This window comes from Sinocyclocheilus grahami, unplaced genomic scaffold (assembly GCF_001515645.1).
Source record: "Sinocyclocheilus grahami isolate Dianchi unplaced genomic scaffold, SAMN03320097.WGS_v1.1 scaffold2425.1, whole genome shotgun sequence".
In the NCBI taxonomy this organism is placed as follows: domain Eukaryota; kingdom Metazoa; phylum Chordata; class Actinopteri; order Cypriniformes; family Cyprinidae; genus Sinocyclocheilus; species Sinocyclocheilus grahami.
Window position 1 is genome coordinate 88315 of NW_015507604.1, and position 19003 is coordinate 107317.

Sequence of the window (19003 nt, forward strand, 5' to 3'; positions counted from 1 at the left end):
TAGTTTTTACTGGTCATATTCTTTTTTTAATGATTAGTTTTTACTGGTCCTATTCTTTGGATGGAAGCTTTTCTATGTTGTAGAATTTTAGGAAGTTTTTTTTTTTTTTTTTTTGCTTAAAACACCAGATTTTCATTCCTCCATAAAAAAAAGTTTCCCACCGGTCAGTGTCTAGCACTGATAGGTCTGAAAAGGTTGGGTGGATTTTTGGATTGAAGCTGGACGTAATGGTGAGTTCCGAGCATCTGAGGAAACCGAAGAACGCCAATATGAACATGGCGTCAAGCGTGCGGGCAGTGTGCATAGAATGGTAGCCTCTGTGGAGGGTGGAAATGCATTTGGTTAAGATCTCTAGGAGTTATTGGCTGTCTAGCGTCTGGGGAGATGGGTTGGGCTCTTTGGATGCCTTTGATGAGCAGATGAACGAGGTGATGGTGAGCAGGGAAAAATCGGGGAAAGGCAGGTTGTAAGCGTGGTGAAAATTTTTTTAACTGTTTCAAGTGGTTAAATAGGATTGGAGGGTCCAGGGGGAGATGGCCTGGATAATAGAACTGAGGGAGGCACCTAGAAGGGTTCTTAGTGAGTGGTTTACGGGAATATCAGCTCTGAATATGGAGGTACTGGCGTTGGGAGTGGGTCGGCATCTGGCGCCAGCAGCCTGAATTTCTGGAAAGCAAAACGAGAAGAGAGAGTCAGCTATTTGATTTTTGGATCCGGGGACATGTTTTGCATTAAAAATGAATTGATCGCAAGCCGAAATTCAAATGAGTTAATGCTCCAAAAAGAGCATTAATGTGGGGGAATGAGACTGGACTTTATTTATGCAATGCATGGCCGCTTCATTATCGCACTGCACTACGATGCTGGTGGTTTAATTTCCTCAGCTGGCGAAGGAAGTACAACCTCTGCTGGGCCATTTTAACAATGGTTTTATTAAGGGGCGTCACATGTCCGATAATATGCACCGACTGTTTCATGTACTTGATTTTGCAGACTCTCTTCCGAGTCCTTGTGCGTTTTTTTCACTTGACGTAGAAAAAGCCTTTGACAGGCTAGAGTGGAACTATATGTGGGCAGTTCTACAATGTTTTGGTTTCGGTGAACATTATATTTCTATGATTAAGACACTTTACCACTCACCTGAGGCATCAGTCTTAACTGGTAATATTATCTCCCCCCCTGTTCCCTTTACAGCGTGGAACGAGGCAGGGTTGACGCATGACACGAGCGTGTGGCGGCGCCGGCGCTGACCCAGATCTGGCATGATGACATCATTACACCGGATCTGGGTCAGCGCTGCCACACGCTCGGGTCATGGTACTGTCGTGAACGCGCGTCCACAGGTGACACAGTAGAGATGAAAATGTGGAATAAAGTCATTATTTTTGTTTTCTTTGCGCAAAAAAGTATACGGGTTTCGAACAACACGAGGGTGCGTAATTAATGACAGAATTTTCATTTTTGGGTGAACTAACCCTTTAAGGAGATCAATTCCATACTTTCCCAGTTTATCTGGAATGGTAAAAGACCCAGACTAAAACTTGTAACATTGCTGTGTCCTATACTTTCAGGAGGATTGGCTGTGCCAAATTTTGAATTATATTATTGGTCATTCCAACTTAAGGCTCTTCATATTTGGGTTGATCCTCAATCTAAAGTTTCATGGAGAGTAATCGAAGCTGACCACATCAGCTTCAGAAGGTTAAACCCCATAGGCTCCAAGATATTCTATTTGCTGGCACAGGAAATAAAAATGATGTAGCGTCTGCGTAGAATCATGCATGGTCTTTGGGGTTTATGGCTTAAGAGACCCCTTTTAGCCTTTGACATTTGCATATAAATTACAGTCCTGGTCACAGACTTTACATTTATATGGGGGCTAAGTTGCCAAATGGTTCCTCTCACTATCAAGGAGATGTTGAACAGCTCCACCACTCGCATCTCCCCGTCTGACTTCAAACAGGTGTGTGCTGAATGTGCACTCCTACAGCCAAAATGAGGTCCAACTTGAACAGGTAGCTCCAATTCACCTGACCATCGGCTCTATGAACATTGTGCACCCTGTGTACATTGGACTGTATCCTCTCCTCATTGGCAAATACCTGCTAGACTGCTTTGAGCCATTGTTAGATTTTAAACAACTGAAAATCTGGGCTCAAGTGCGAGAACCTCTGCCTCCTCAGTCACCAAGACCACCCCAGACAGACTGCCAGGTCAAAAAGGTAGCGGAAAATCTCGCCGCCAGCCACGGGAATGTCTCAGCCCAAGAACAAGGTTCAAAGTCACTACTCTGTACTTTCCAGCTAGCCAAAGACTCTGACACATACGGCCCCCAGGTTAAGGGGGGCTTACAAATGAATGATGTCACAACAACAGACCCCATACTAGCACTGTGGGCAGACAATTCAGCCATCAGCCTCTCACTGTTCAATGCTCTCAAACAGCACACAACGAACATTCCTTTTGCTAACAAGCGCACACGATTCCCTTTGAATCCCTGCCCTTCAGCTATGGTGACTGCCAAGGGTACCTGTGCCCTGAACTTGAGGTGGAATGACAGGTGTCTAACCCATTACTTCCTGGTCCTTCCAGACACACCAATTGAGATCGTAGAAGTAGAAAGGCCCCAACTACTTTTCCCGTCGCTCGATCCTGGACCTCTGCCGACACGGCACTTTGCCTTGCCACAGCAATCGGGTACACCCTAACACTCGGTCTTGCTTTTGTCCTGTTTAACAGAGTCAACGGGGTGCAAAGGTCCATGAACAGGTGCACAGCTGCCCTTCCTCGAACCTTCAGACGGAGCCACCGGAAAAGAGTAACCCAGGCGGAGACAATGCTGAATCTGATCAAGGTTAACACCCAAGCTGAGGATCCGAAGGCTAAGGAAAATTAGGATCCACCTGCCATCTGACAATCCTGATCCACCTGCCATCTGACAATCCTGATCCACCTGCCATTTGACAATCCTGATCCACCTGCCATCTGTCAATCATGATCCACCTGCCATCTAGCTATTATGGTCAACCTGCTACCCGATCATCATGATCCAACAATCCTGATCCACCCGCCATCTGAAAATTAGGATCCACCTGCCATCCGGCCTTCAGGATCCACCTGCCATCTAGCCATTATGATCCACCTGCTGTCCGACCATCATGAAAACTATTGTCTGACGATGTGTGCAGGTGAACTTCGTCAGCCAAAAGGGGGGCTGTAGCGTCTGCGTAGAATCATGCATGGTCTTTGGGGTTTATGGCTTAAGAGACCCCTTTTAGCCTTTGACATTTGCATATAAATTACAGTCCTGGTCACAGACTTTACATTTATATGGGGGCTAAATTGCCAAATGGTTCCTCTCACTATCAAGGAGATGTTGGACAGCTCCACCACTCGTATCTCCCTGTCTGACTTCAAACAGTTTCCAAAGACAAGTAAATGACCCCCCCCACGCCAGGCACCAATGGGCCTGGCTGACCTGCAAACTACAACAGGCTCACATAACACACACACACACGTAAAGACCTTTACTCTATTTAGACAATAAGTAATCAGTTACAAATATATCTGGTATATTGCATGTGTTGTTTGTTCGTTTCCCTATTAGATTAGCTGAGTTACCACTCGTGATTTGTATTAGTTAAGCCCTAAACGCTGATATTCAGGTGTATGAAGGTATCTCTGGTTTAATATATTCTAAATGTTTCTTTCTTAGTATCAATATTATCTGCTCTTTATTCCTCAAACAATGATGTACAGTATGTGATTGTGAAACGCATCATACGATTTGTACTATATTTTGGGTTAAAACTGCACCAATTCCAGACCGGCCATAAAACATTCAAATGGGCCATAAAGGGAGACAAAGGAAACTTCTCCCGCTCCAAAAATTCACGCCTGGTATTGGCTATTCCACCCAAAGTTGGGGGTGAATAGAAACCCTCAAAAGTCATTAGCCCGAAATGATCTTTGCTCAGAAAAACCTCTTCTTTTGGGACGACAAACTAAGACTCTCAAGACTCTCCTCTTGAATTTGTTTTTCGGCAGTTTATATCTTCAAGTAACTTTGATTCGCTGTGGACTTTCCTATCTTCAGACGAACCAGAAGTAAACTTCCAGCTCACTCCTAAAGAACTCATCAAAGACCTCCGTTGTCTACCGCATCAGGACTCTTGTTCAGCAATCGAAGCCAATGCAAGTAACCGTTTACAACTATTTAAATGCGTGTTTAAGCTTGAGCCCCTTTAAGGTGATTTTTGATTCTTTGATGATTCTCATTAGGTTGTGGTTAAAATTGATGTGAAATACTGCCATTCTTTTACTTTTCTCTCTCTTTTCCTTACTTTGCTTCATTCTGTATATATGTGTTTTGCTTAGTTAGTTATATGTTAGATATAGATTCGTTTATTAAATCCCTTATATTCACAATTGATTGCCTCTGTTTGCTGCTCACAATTCGAAGTCACTGAATGTTTGAACTCTTGCTACATATGCTAAATTACTGCTAGCACTGCATAAATAAGGAAAGCTACTTTCCTTGACCAGGAAAATAATCTTTCCTTGAATTGATAAATGATTATATTGTCTGCTCGGTGGACGGACAGATCAAATAATTATAATATTGATTCTGCTATAGTTAATTCTAAGATCTAATCTAAATATTTATTATTAATCATAACCAGTTATAATTAGTCATAAATATTTCCCTTTTGAGCTGATTTACTACAATGATAAATATAAATTTGGCCCGGTTGTGGCCAATTCTATTAGGATCTGGAAAAGGGTGGAACGTATGTTGGGAGGACCTTTCAAATTTTGTAACAACACACCCTTATGGCACAACTTAAATTTTTTAATGTGGAATTCGGCCATTTATCCAGCCCTCTTGGTCTACATTGGGCATAAACACTTGTGGTGACTTATATGATAACCAAGGCTCATTTCAAGAACTAAGTTTTGCTTACCAGCATCATCATATTTAGTCTTTTTTCAGTTACGCTCTGCTCTCAAGGCCTATGGAGTTCCCTGGGCATCCCCCATTTTCTCTCATCCTATGTGGGATTGGATCACACCACCCTCTGGTCGGCCATCTGTTTCTTTAATATATAAGCTGTGTCCCAATTCATAGGCTACATCCTTCAAAGTGTGCATTTGAAGGCCGATTGCGTCATGGCAGCGCGACGAAGGCTGTCCCATAGGGCTGGGAATCGATTCCAAAAAGAATCGATTCCGAGGCATTGGGAATCGATTCTATCAAGGGGATTTGACTCCTCATTCAGAGCCTTTTTCAGCTCAACAAAGTTGAACTATGGGTGCCTCTCAAACGGAAGGCTGATCATCTGAATTTTAGGATGCAGCCTTCCGTTTGAGAAGCACCATTCACCTCACTCACGCTCGCTAAAAGCCATAATTACGAGAGTTGTGAGAGAAAAGATTATTAAAATTTTTATATTTTTATTACCATTTGCCCCGCTTCATGCTCGCTAAAAGTGATTAGTTTGATAATGGTCTGATAAAGTCTGATTAGTTTCCTGATTCGGATAGATAGTTTTAATGAACCAGTTAAAAAAAAAAAAATTATTCAGAGGTTATTTTACGGTGGAACTGGCTTGTCCACAATTGTGAGTGCTGCCTGACAGAATAGATCATGACATCATCGAGGATCTTGATCTTATTACCATCTAAAAAACTATTTTTAAAAACATTTCTATCAGCCAATTATAATTCTAAAAGAAAACGTCACGAGCATAGATCAGTAGCCGACAGCGCATCTGATTGACAGATAAACCATAAGCTCTATCAGTTATTGTTAATATTCTGGTTATTTTGTTTCAGTGTACAGTTTGTTAATAATGTGCAAAGCATACAGTCAAAGTAAACTTCATCATTCAGCTGAACTGTGCACATTTATTTTAGACACTTCATGTCTTGTTTAATTAATGTGATAAACACATGTCCCTGCTGAGTTGTGGGCTATGACTAATTTCACGGGCAAAGCAGACAAAAATAGGCCTACATATTGTCTTAGTAAAAATAAAAAATAAAGCTTCATAATATGAGAAGGATACATTCTATGACCTATCCTGCAGTCATCATGGTGAGATTAGGTTCCTTCAATCTAAAAAAACAAGAATTGAAAACAACAGTGAGGAATCGATTCCCATCGATTCCAGAACCAGGAATCGGAATTGGACTTTCGGAATCTAACAGCCCTACTGTCCCAATTCAAAGACTGTGTCCTATGAAGGCTGCATTTGAAGGCCGATTGCATCACAGCGGCACGACGAAGACCGTCCCAATTCAAAGACCGCATCCTCCGAAAGCTGCATTTGAAGGCTGATTGCATGATGAAGGCTGCCGCAATTCAAAATGTGCCCTCCGTTTCTCTGGCAAATGAAGGATACATCAGATGGATCCTTCGCAGTCTATCCTATCCCAGAATTCATAGCGCGCCGGTGGCGACGGGACTTTTATTCAAACAAAATAGCGGGTGATAGTTCTGTGGCTGCTGACGGATACACTAATAAATGTAAGTATTGTGTTTTAATTTGCTCAAATAGCTAGCGAAACAAATGTTAAAAGTCAGGGGTCTTAAAAAATGTGAACAGATTGATTTATTAGGTGGTCTGAGGCAAAAGTTCTTGTATTGATTAAATTGAGGGCTGAATTTGATAATTCCTGTAGGCTACTTGGGACAAGAACTCTGCCATTGTGGTTCGGAGGTAAGGCATTACCCATCTGCAATATTTCCACTAGGACCTCTTGTGTTCACAACAATTAGCCCTCAACCATATTTAAAGCCCACAACAATAAGACAAGTAGGCCTATAAGGCTACTTAATAAGTAGACAAGTCTTTCACTTGTATTTTTATTTTATTTAATTTTTAATTTTTATTTTATTATTTATTTATTTTGTAGCAAGATATGGCCTATAAGGCTACTTAATAAGTAGACAAGTCTTTAACTTGTATTTTTATTTTATTTCATTGTTTTTTTTGTGTTTATTTAGATATGTCCACAAATGTTTTAGGCAAACTTGATGATCCAGAAATATGATTTCTGAAGTATTTTGTATGCACGTCCTGCTGTCATATTTTCTAACCTTAAGATTGCAGCCCTGTCTTTCCTTTTTCTCTTCTTTTAGGACAGTTCTGGAGAAAATGGTGCTTCTGGGAAACTTAAAAATGAAATGAAATAAGTTGTTTATTAAGTGAAGTTATTTGTAAATGAAGCAAAGTAATTTCTGTGTATTGTTTTAGTTGAAACTTGTAAATAAAAGTAGTTCTGGAAATTGTTAATTTTTGCAAAGCAAGTTATAATTGGTAAATGACAGAAATTCTTCTATAAATGTTTTTTGCCTCTGAATAACATTTGCAAATGAAAATAAATTGTTCTATACTAAAAGTACTTTTTACAACTAATTACAAAATAACTTAAATTCAACATCAGAAAAACAACATCAAAATGTAATTAACAATACATAAAACAAATTGGAAAAAGAGAAAAATTTATTTTTATGTATGGTTTCATTCAGCTGAGCAGTGAGACCCTGGTGGAGCTGCTGGACCTGGACGGGCTGCCATAGAGAGCCTGGAGCGGCCTTGAGTGTTTGAGTGCATATCTCCACTGTCCAGCACTGAGACGTTCAGGTTTATCCTGCAGTACAGGGGTCTGGTCTGAAATGAGGAAATGAGGAAAGGACTAATTGTGTAGAGCTATGAAAAAGTAATTGGTGGAAGAAATATGAGTTACTTTAGTAAAGTTCTTTCAGTAACTACTATTAGCACATTGAGGAAAAAATGCATGCATTTAAAAACTTATGTAAAAGTATTATCCTTCGTACTGTAATGTACTTAAGGTATGAAGAGTAAAAGTAAAAGTAGCCTATGTATTCTGCAGAAAAAACTATATATGTATCTTGCATTAATATTACTGCTGCACTACAGTGTACTGTATGTTGCATTATACTTCTGAATATGTTCAAGGTTGTTACATTTAAAATACTTTATATAGGCCTACTGTTGGGCAGTTTAATGTACAACAGTGCATGATATTGTGAAGGACCATGTTTTTGTATTGTAGCTGTCCTGTGAGAAAAAAATTTAAAACTCAGTAATTCTCATTTTTATGTGAATACTTATGGAATGTATTTCGTTACACTCCACCACTTTGTTATTTCGGAGATGAAACGAACAACGTTTATTGCTAGAATATTAACAAACAGTTGCTACAACTGCGAACCATATCAAGGCTGCTTCCAAAACACTCGGATTGTCTAGCCTACGGAGGACTCTTCTTGTTGCCTTCTTGTTGTTGTTGGTCTAATCTAATCTTAACTTCTAAAAACTTGGCTCATCGTCTTAGAGCGTACATAACTCCTTACAAAAGGTTTAAAATGAAACTGCAATCGACCTATAACTGCCATATCTGTAACACTGTATCATCAGATACTTTTCTCCACATGTTTTGGGAATGTGCAATTGTTGTCAATTTATGGACTCATGTGAATTGTTTTGTCCTTTTTACTACAGATTGATTACACGTCTAACCCAGGTTTATGTCTTCTCAATGTAGAAAATTAGCTCTTTTGAGAGGGGAATTTGAATTTGACGATTCAAAGTCAACCTGATTAGAACTGATTCTAAATTTGATAGTTTTACACTTTATCAACTGTTCGTCCAGCGAGAACTTAACATCAGTATATCTTAACAATTTGGATATTTATATTATCCCCTGGCCACGGTCATAATAACTGCTAATGAAAACACACACACACACACACACACACACACACAGTTCAAAGGATGAGAGTTAACAGAGTTCTGAGGAAGTCCCAAAAGTCTAGCAAGTTATTCGCTACCAGTTCTTTAAATCGCAACCTGAGAGAATCATAAAGCAGAGATTTGTCTTATCTTTACTGCTTAAGATCAATTCAGCACCGGTTTCAGCAGATAGAAGATTTTGTTTGTTACTTGCGTTTGCGCTGGAAGCAGGGTTTCTTTTTCTACCCGAGGGAGTCCCGTTGCTGATTGGCTGGCAATCTTCCTTGATGAGGTATTTTGGGAAAAGCCCTTGTGGTGAATGGTTGGTTGCCTTGTGACTAGGGGTGTCGCGATATACCAGTATTGACGATAACCGTGATATTCAAATCATGAAATATCGATTATTGTGTTAATTTAGGGTGTGACGATATACTGGTATTGGTGATAACCATGATATTTAAAATGAACAGGACACTTATGATAACACGACATGCAAATAGCCTACTGTTTGGGTCTATAGGACTTGCAAATTGAGAACTTCTTCCAGCATTACGTGCAGTAATAAACTCACTATTTCTTGAAACAAGTCCATTATTCCGTACTTTTAACTGCCTTACTCTGTTGTAGGAATCCATCGCTCCCAGCTGGATAGAGTTTTGACTGCTCTGCTCACGAGCCTTTCCAAGTGAATTAGTTGAACTTCATATCCTTCACAATTGACCCCAGCAACAGGTATTGAAGCAGAAAGGTCACAAGCTTTCTCAGCTTCCTGGACTGCAACAGTCAGTTCCTCTTGGCCATATCTCTCCCACAAGTTAATTTGGACAATTTTTCGCACCTCTTCGACCTTTGTCTCACAGTCGCTAACAGTCTTCTCAATATCTGCTGCCTGCTGCATTTCAAGCTCCACTTTCTCATCACTCTTTGCGTTAGCTTCCAGCTCTGCAAACAATCCCATTTTATAGTCCTTATTTACATCAAAAAGTGCTCTTGCACTAGAAGAGAGTTTCTGGAATTCCTTCCTGAGTTCAGATTCAATCATTTGACTTGACTCTTGAATGAGAAGGTTTGCTTGCTTTGTAAAACACATCTTTGCAGTGGTTCTCTCTCTCTTAAGTTGATCCACTGTTTTCCCCAAGGCTTCTTCTGCCATCTTATTTCAAGTCAAATGATATGTCATCTTAAAACAGCTCAATTAATTCACTGATGACTTATATTAACAATGTTGATTCTTGTCCTTTGCGCCAGCTTTGTTTTCTGGACCATCAGAAGCCTTTAATCTTCTTATACACAAGCGTGGTTATTAAGTGTCAAGTCAAACCAGTTACATTTTTGCTGATGATATTCTTTTGTTTATACCTGTCCAGTTATTTAGGGATTCTTCTCAGCCTCAATATCTACCCAAACTTGAAAAAGGCTTCAATCAACTTCAGAGGGTGCATGGAATAACTCAAAACATCTGATTCTTCATCATCGAAGCAATTTATTTAAAGTCTTTCAGCAACAATTTGATCTTCCTTTTCTTATTTTCAGAGTTTAATTCAGATGCTTAACTCAGATGCTTAGCTTAATAACCTATACAGAGAAAATATATTAAAATAGGAGTCACTACACACAGTAATGCGGTCATTTAAGGATGTTTAACTCATTTAAACTACAACCAATGTTACTAGAATACTCACAGATCACAAAGTACAGTACATAGCAGTTCAACAGCAACACTAAATCAAATGCATTTACTGCACATGGCCAGTTAGCATATTAGATGCTAAACCCGCTAGCATTAACAAACAACTTGCAAGACATTCACAATTGGTCTTTTAAACAGTCTGTATTCACTAAAGAAATTAGTCTTTATCCTACCAGTAGCGTCTCAAAGTTGATGAACACATTGTGTCTTTTCCCAACTGTCTTTGAACAAACTCAGAATGTGTTTACTCCAAACTCAATGGCTGCATCCGTGCATGCTTTAGCAATCTTTCTCCTTTGGTTTTATAACCAGTATCAACACCAACTTGGGTAGTAATCAGCTTCCTTGTTTCTTCCAGGTTGCACTATGTGCCCACAACCAATAGTATCCATTCATTTTGATCTCAAATCAAAACTAATTTCATCTGATAGATTTTTTTTCTTTATTTAACAATGATGAATATAATTTTTTTTCTTACAATTTAAAGTTCAGCTTAACAATGCCTGCGGTAATTATGAGTGAAACATCACATCATCATTGTGTATCAAACAGTGCCATCTCGAGGAATAAAGATGCACACTAAATCAAATGCATTTACTGCACATGGCCAGTTAGCATATTAGATGCTAAACCCGCTAGCATTAAGAAACAACTTGCAAGACATTCACAATTGGTCTTTTAAACAGTCTGTATTCACTAAAGAAATTAGTCTTTATCCTACCAGTAGCGTCTCAAAGTTGATGAACACATTGTGTCTTTTCCCAACTGTCTTTGAACAAACTCAGAATGTGTTTACTCCAAACTCAATGGCTGCATCCGTGCATGCTTTAGCAATCTTTCTCCTTTGGTTTTATAACCAGTATCAACACCAACTTGGGTAGTAATCAGCTTCCTTGTTTCTTCCAGGTTGCACTATGTGCCCACAACCAATAGTATCCATTCATTTTGATCTCAAATCAAAACTAATTTCATCTGATAGATTTTTTTTCTTTATTTAACAATGATGAATATAATTTTTTTTCTTACAATTTAAAGTTCAGCTTAACAATGCCTGCGGTAATTATGAGTGAAACATCACATCATCATTGTGTATCAAACAGTGCCATCTCGAGGAATAAAGATGCATTGCACATACTGAGTCATCAGATATGTAAATATAGTTGTGCAGGACAAATATACTTACATATACATTAAATATACTTATCATCAGTAAAGCTGGTTCCGTGATTAGTAGTAAATCTCCATCACTGACAATTAGGCAATATCGTGTGCGTTATCGCAAATCGAATCGCCTGCGATAATGAATGCGATATTGCGTAGCTTGTCAGTGAACTACGGCTCTGTGTAGTAAATGCTGCTCCATCTGAAAGCAGGTGATGGAGATTTACTACTAATCACAGAACCGGCTTTACTGACGAGATGCGCATAACAATCGTATTCGATTAATTGCACAACCCTAACCTCGGGTCTCGAGTGACCCTATACACTTTTTACAAAAAAAAATCAGAAAACAGACAATTTATTATATATATTTTTTCTTGTTATATTGTTTATAATGAATAGATCGAGGAATACAAAGAAAGTTGATGTCTAACTTTCAAAAATGAAGGAGAGAGAGGATAGTGAATGATTTAAGGGTTAATGACTTAAAATTTACTGTAGTAATTAATACAGAGACACTAATTTGGGCAAACGGCACTAATGACTTGTTTAGGACTTAAAGCTTAAAGTTGCAACTTGCAACTCGACTTGGACTTGCCCATCTTGACTCAGGACTTGAGTTGGGACTTGACTCGAGACTTGAACGCAAAGACTCGAGACTTATTTAGACTTGCAAAGCAATGACTTGGTCCCACCTCTGTGAAATAGCGAAGAATAACTGAATGAATAACAGAATAATCACAAAATAATTTATCACCACCATCAAAAGCTCAAGTTAATGACATGAAATGTTTAAATGCAGGTGATTCACAGGATCTGAGGATTGTTTTATTGGGAGTCTCTGGAGCTGGAAAGAGTCCAACAGCAAATGCAATACTGGGGCGAGATGCATTTAAAGAGAGCAGAACCAGACAGAGTGAGATACAGAGAGGAAGAGTAAGGAGCAGAAACATCTCCATCATCGACACTCCAGGATTCTTCAACACGCAGCTGACTGATGAAGAGCTGCAGAAACAGATGATGAAAAGTCTTTCTCTCGCTGATCCTGGTCCTCACGTGTTCCTGCTTGTCATCAACCTGGAGACCTTCAGAGAGGACGAGAGAAACATTGTAGAAAAGATTCAGGAGATCTTTGGAGCTCAAGCCTTGAATTTGACCATGCTGCTGTTTACTAGAAGAGAACTAATGTCAAACAGAGAATGGATGGACATTAAGTTTAGTAGAAAGTTTCAGGACCTAATCAGTCACGGCAGAGGACAATATCATGTGATCAACAGAAAAAGTGAGATTAATGAAACTCACATCACCAAGCTTCTAGAGAAAATTGATGAAATCATCAAGCAAAATGATGAAAAATATTATAACAATGAGATTCACTTAAAGTCTTTAACAAGAATCAGGATTGAAAAGAAGAACCAAGAAAAAAATACTGGGAAAAAAATAGAGGAATCTCATGTATATAAAGATTCAGTTCCACAAGTAAACAAGATGGATGAAGAGAAGGAGTTTAAAAAAATGCTGGTAACATCACTGAAAAATGACTTTGGAAGAATGGGGGGAAACAATGCACCCCCGACTTCAGAAAAAAGCTTGAAGACAAGTGGGAAAGGAAAATGGATGCAGAAGAAACAACAGAATAAGACAGAACAACATTTGACTCAGGCAGGTGAGAACTTAGAAAACTACAAGGATTTTCTATTTTGAAATGTATTTAAATGTCGAGACACATTACACAAAACTGTAAACACAAAATAAACTTGTAAAAATATTTAATGAAGGAGAGAGAGGATAGTGAATGATTTAAGGGTTAATGACTTAAAATTTACTGTAGTAATTAATACAGAGACACTAATTTGGGCAAACGGCACTAATGACTTGTTTAGGACTTAAAGCTTAAAGTTGCAACTTGCAACTCGACTTGGACTTGCCCATCTTGACTCAGGACTTGAGTTGGGACTTGACTCGAGACTTGAACGCAAAGACTCGAGACTTATTTAGACTTGCAAAGCAATGACTTGGTCCCACCTCTGTGAAATAGCGAAGAATAACTGAATGAATAACAGAATAATCACAAAATAATTTATCACCACCATCAAAAGCTCAAGTTAATGACATGAAATGTTTAAATGCAGGTGATTCACAGGATCTGAGGATTGTTTTATTGGGAGTCTCTGGAGCTGGAAAGAGTCCAACAGCAAATGCAATACTGGGGCGAGATGCATTTAAAGAGAGCAGAACCAGACAGAGTGAGATACAGAGAGGAAGAGTAAGGAGCAGAAACATCTCCATCATCGACACTCCAGGATTCTTCAACACGCAGCTGACTGATGAAGAGCTGCAGAAACAGATGATGAAAAGTCTTTCTCTCGCTGATCCTGGTCCTCACGTGTTCCTGCTTGTCATCAACCTGGAGACCTTCAGAGAGGACGAGAGAAACATTGTAGAAAAGATTCAGGAGATCTTTGGAGCTCAAGCCTTGAATTTGACCATGCTGCTGTTTACTAGAAGAGAACTAATGTCAAACAGAGAATGGATGGACATTAAGTTTAGTAGAAAGTTTCAGGACCTAATCAGTCACGGCAGAGGACAATATCATGTGATCAACAGAAAAAGTGAGATTAATGAAACTCACATCACCAAGCTTCTAGAGAAAATTGATGAAATCATCAAGCAAAATGATGAAAAATATTATAACAATGAGATTCACTTAAAGTCTTTAACAAGAATCAGGATTGAAAAGAAGAACCAAGAAAAAAATACTGGGAAAAAAATAGAGGAATCTCATGTATATAAAGATTCAGTTCCACAAGTAAACAAGATGGATGAAGAGAAGGAGTTAAAAAAAATGCTGGTAACATCACTGAAAAATGCCTTTGGAAGAATGGGGGGAAACAATGCACCCCCGACTTCAGAAAAAAGCTTGAAGACAAGTGGGAAAGGAAAATGGATGCAGAAGAAACAACAGAATAAGACAGAACAACATTTGACTCAGGCAGGTGAGAACTTAGAAAACTACAAGGATTTTCTATTTTGAAATGTATTTAAATGTCGAGACACATTACACAAAACTGTAAACACAAAATAAACTTGTAAAAATATTTCCCCCTGAACAAATTAAAACCATGCCACTGTCAATACATAATTAAAATATTATTATTTTTTAAATCAATACATTTAGAAGATGACGTAACAATGAAAATTTAATTTAAAAATGGTGTTTTTAATTTTCTGCCCTAAATCTGGGAAATGGCAACAGTAAATGTAGCAAATATATTCCAAATTATAAATTGGACCAATCATAAAAACGGCATCCAACAATCAATAATAATTATAGCCAATAAATTCAATTGTGAATGGCAGACTTAGAAATGTATATTTATGTTTATAATTCAGCATCTAAAGAACCTGCATTGCTGATCTGACTTGCATAAAATTGGTGTCATCTAGAGACATTTCTGACCAAAATTATTGTTTCTTTTTTTTTCTGTTGAACATAGAAGACATTTTGAACAATTCTGAAAATAAGTCATTTTGAAAAATGTGGTAACTAAATGGTTTTGATGAAAAATGACTTCCATTGGATGGGCAACATAGAGTGTATGTTACGTTCCATGTGTGTTTTGTGTATGGTCTGTTTTTTTTTTCCTCGCTCTCCTGTCTTTTTGTGGTATTAATTTCTCCAGTAAAGTCTTCTGAAACGTACTACTTTTCAGTGTCATCTTTTATTTGCTCCACACCCAGTAACAATTGTCTCACTTAAATGTTATGGTATCATCCCTCTTTAACATCAAGTACGTAACATACACAAACCCCCCCCAGAAAAAAAACATATAGTTTTAACAATTCTTCCTCCATAAATGTTACGTGCTTGATGTTAAAGAGGGATGATACCGTAACATTTAAGTGAGACAATTGTTACTGGGTGTGGAGCAGATCAAAGATGACACTGAAAAGTAGTACGTTTCAGAAGACTTTACTGGACGCGTTGTGTGGAAGTTTTCAAATAATTATTAAATGAAAAAGAATATGGAATTTAGCACAAAAAAGGATTGTCAACCAAATCAAAGAAATAAGCAAAACAAAACAATCCTTATAACTAACCTCTAAACTGACTAACAAAAAAATAAAACCGAAATCTTCGGCATATACGATGACTAATAATAACATATATAAATATATAAACTAATAACAAAAGTACAAAGGTTACGTAACACTCACAAACCTTATCTAATCAAGAAACAAAACAAACAGTATCATAACAACGATTGACTAAATAGTCAAATTATCACCAAAGACATGTTTGGTTAAGTAGCTTGATGCACCAGGATGCATTCTTAACTTTGAACTTGACCCGTAGTAAGACTGAAACTCTAACACGAACATTAGCGTAATCTGTCACACAAAATTCAATACAAGTCAATAGCCAAAGAACGAATCTATAAATGGAGTCATGCTTTGTGTTGTGTGATTTGATCTATGAAACAAGATACATTAAGCATCGGGAGACAACTGGCGTCAAACAGGAGACTGCTGACCGTGTTGGGCACCAACACACAATCAACTCGAGGCCTCAAATACAGAGTGTCATGACGTCAGAATGATGATTGACAGTCGAGTCAGCCAATAAACACAGACCTAGAAGTGGAGAAAGAAATACCACAAAAAGACAGGAGAGCGAGAGAAAAAAAATACACAAAACACACGTGGAACGTAACAATGTAGTAGAATGGTTCACACGCACATACTTTTTTTTCCCCAAAATATGTTTTTAAAAATTATTTTAAAAAACTTCATGTTCAATGCCACTCCTTTAGAATTTTCCATACATCAATTATTCAGAGTTTACCAATTTGTTATTGTCCATAATAACACACACGCTTTCATCCATCCTTTTATCTTCTCCATCTTGTCAGAGCTCAGGATCGTGATGGTGGGTAAAACTGGAGTTGGCAAAAGCACAACAGGAAACACCATCCTGGGTAGAAAAATGTTTGAAGCACAATTATCTTCAGAATCTGTGACTGGGAAATGCCAACAGCATCAGCAGACAGTAGATGGTAGAAACATCTCAGTGATCGACACTCCAGGACTGTTTGATACATCAATCAGTGAAGAACAACTGAAGAAAGAGATCGAGAAGTGTGTGGAGATGTCTGTTCCTGGTCCTCATGCGTTTCTTCTAGTCCTCAGACTGGATGTGAGATTCACAGATGAGGAGAAAAACACAGTGAAATGGATTCAGGAAAACTTTGGAGAAGAAGCTGCATGTTACACCATCATTCTGTTCACTAGAGGAGATCAGTTAGATAAACCTATAAAGCAGTTTCTGGCAGAAAATAAGCAGATTAATGAGCTAGTTAGTCAGTCTAAAGGCAGGTATCATGTGTTCGATAATACAGATGGAAACAATCGATCACAGGTCACTGAACTGCTGGAGAAGATCGACAGAATGGTGATGGAGAATGGAGGAGAGCATTACACAAATGAGATGTACAGAGAAACTCAGAGAAAAATTGAGGAAGAAGAGAAGAGGCAGAGAGAGGAAGAAGAGAAACTGAGATTGGAAGAGGAGAAAAAGATAAGGAAGGATGAAAGAAGGAAGATTATACATAAGGTAAAACATGTGGCCTTAGTGGGAGCAGGTGTGACAGGAGCAGTAGCTGGAGGTGCAGCAATGGTTTTTACAGGGGGAGTGGTATTGCCTGTTGCTTTAATAGCAGGAGGAGCAGCTGTTGCAGGAGGAACTGGTGTGAAAGTTATGGTAGATAAATTTAAAGAAAAGGCGCAAAAGGGAAAAGCAGCAAACCTGACATAATCCGTTACAATTACTGCCAATTACTACAAAAATGTACACGCTGTTGTTCCAAGCTATACTTATTCCACCATTACTTATGGAAGAGGGTTTAGAAATCATTAACAAATTAAAATATTAATGAATCACTTATATGAAATGTGAAAATGATCTCAATAATATGTATCTTAATGTACAGTATGTGTAATTTCATCTTTGCTATTAGTGACTGATTCTCACTAAAACTTTCTGAAATGCAGTTACTGATCTCATGTTAATCTGATATATAGCATATTTCTGTACAATGACAACAAAGGTCTTTAAATTTACATTATTCAAATGTGTGAATCTGTTTAAAATAAATTATATGATGCATTTTAATTTATAAGTGCAACTGCAGCCTGTGACGTTGAAATAATCTCCAGCATCCCCATGACCCTACATGGGATAAGAGGTTTGGAAAATGGATGGATGGAACTTGAAAACATGAAACTTCTGTCATATTCTAATCTCATGTTGTTCAAGTATTAATTATTATCCAAACAAATAGTCACATATGTATAACTATAGCTTAGACTAATTAATTAGCCTATATAAGTTTTTTATTAATTTTTTTTCAGTGGCCTATTATTGTGGCCAGCCTAAGGCACACTGTGCAATAATCCTGCTGTCTAATCAGCATCTTGATATGCCACACCTGTGAGGTGGATGGATTATCTCGGCAAAGGAGAAGTGCTCACTAACACAGATTTAGACAGATTTGTGAACAATATTTGAGAGAGATAGGCCTTTTGTGTACATAGAAAAAGTCTTAGATCTTTGAGTTCAGCTCATGAAAAATGGGGGCAAGAACAAAAGTGTTGCGTTTGTAGGGTATCAGACCGAATCAGACAATTTAAGATTTGATCAAGAACATGGTTGAAACACGAGGAGCCGAATTCCACAGAAAGGATGTTCATAAATCAGATCCTGGCGCCACAAGCCTGAAGCAAGTCCACCAACTAGCAGCTTTGAGCAGCTCACAGCATTTAAACAAAATTACACTTATTGACAATTCCAAGGAGATTGTCAATTTTGGGGCAAGTAATCAAGATTAATGGTCAAAGAAATGCACAGCATGACCATCACATGTAAACCAGTGATAGTGATCACGAGCTCTTTGGATTGACTTTCCTCCCCCACCTAGAAGATAAAGAACAGACTGAGATTCCTTACAGACCTCTTAACCTCTCTGGTCTTCACAGAACACGTCCACAGAATGGCACAGAAACTGCCCCCCGAACCATTTGGGATGTGGCCAAAAGCCCAGTTTAAATACTCAGGACACCATCAAATCATCACTTTTCCCCCTTTTAGCTTTATGCTTTTTAGTCATGCTTTTTTAGCTCTTTGAGTGTGCTCTGGCTTACACGCCAGCTCCTCCAAAACCATGAGGAGAAATGCCACCTAGTCTCGTCAAACATTACTTTTATTTCTTTACTTTAGTTTCTTTTCTTTTCCGTTGAGAGTTTCGTGTCCTAACGCCGTGTCTCAGAGTCCGACCTCGAGTGCCGACTAAAACTTCAACCAGGCCACAACTCCGCGTCGTCAGCCAACGCC

The 19003-nt window shown here is 38.4% G+C and overlaps 2 protein-coding genes across 2 annotated transcripts in view; both read left to right on the top strand.

Moving 5' to 3' along the window:
- The window catches only part of LOC107574981 (GTPase IMAP family member 4-like), a 25619-nt gene extending 12057 nt beyond the window's left edge, over positions 1 to 13562 (top strand). The window contains exons 2-3 of the mRNA XM_016261399.1: positions 12416 to 12995; positions 13556 to 13562. Of these exons, the coding sequence (XP_016116885.1) occupies positions 12416 to 12995; positions 13556 to 13562 (587 nt within the window). The remainder of the gene's footprint in view (positions 1 to 12415; positions 12996 to 13555) is intronic.
- Positions 13563 to 13726: 164 nt separating this feature from the next.
- On the top strand, positions 13727 to 17428 carry LOC107574982 (GTPase IMAP family member 8-like). The gene is made up of 2 exons (XM_016261400.1): positions 13727 to 14325; positions 16453 to 17428. The coding sequence occupies exons 1-2, from the start codon at positions 13727 to 13729 to the stop codon at positions 17426 to 17428; spliced, it is 1575 nt and encodes a 524-aa protein (XP_016116886.1).
- The last annotated feature ends 1575 nt before the right edge of the window (positions 17429 to 19003 follow it).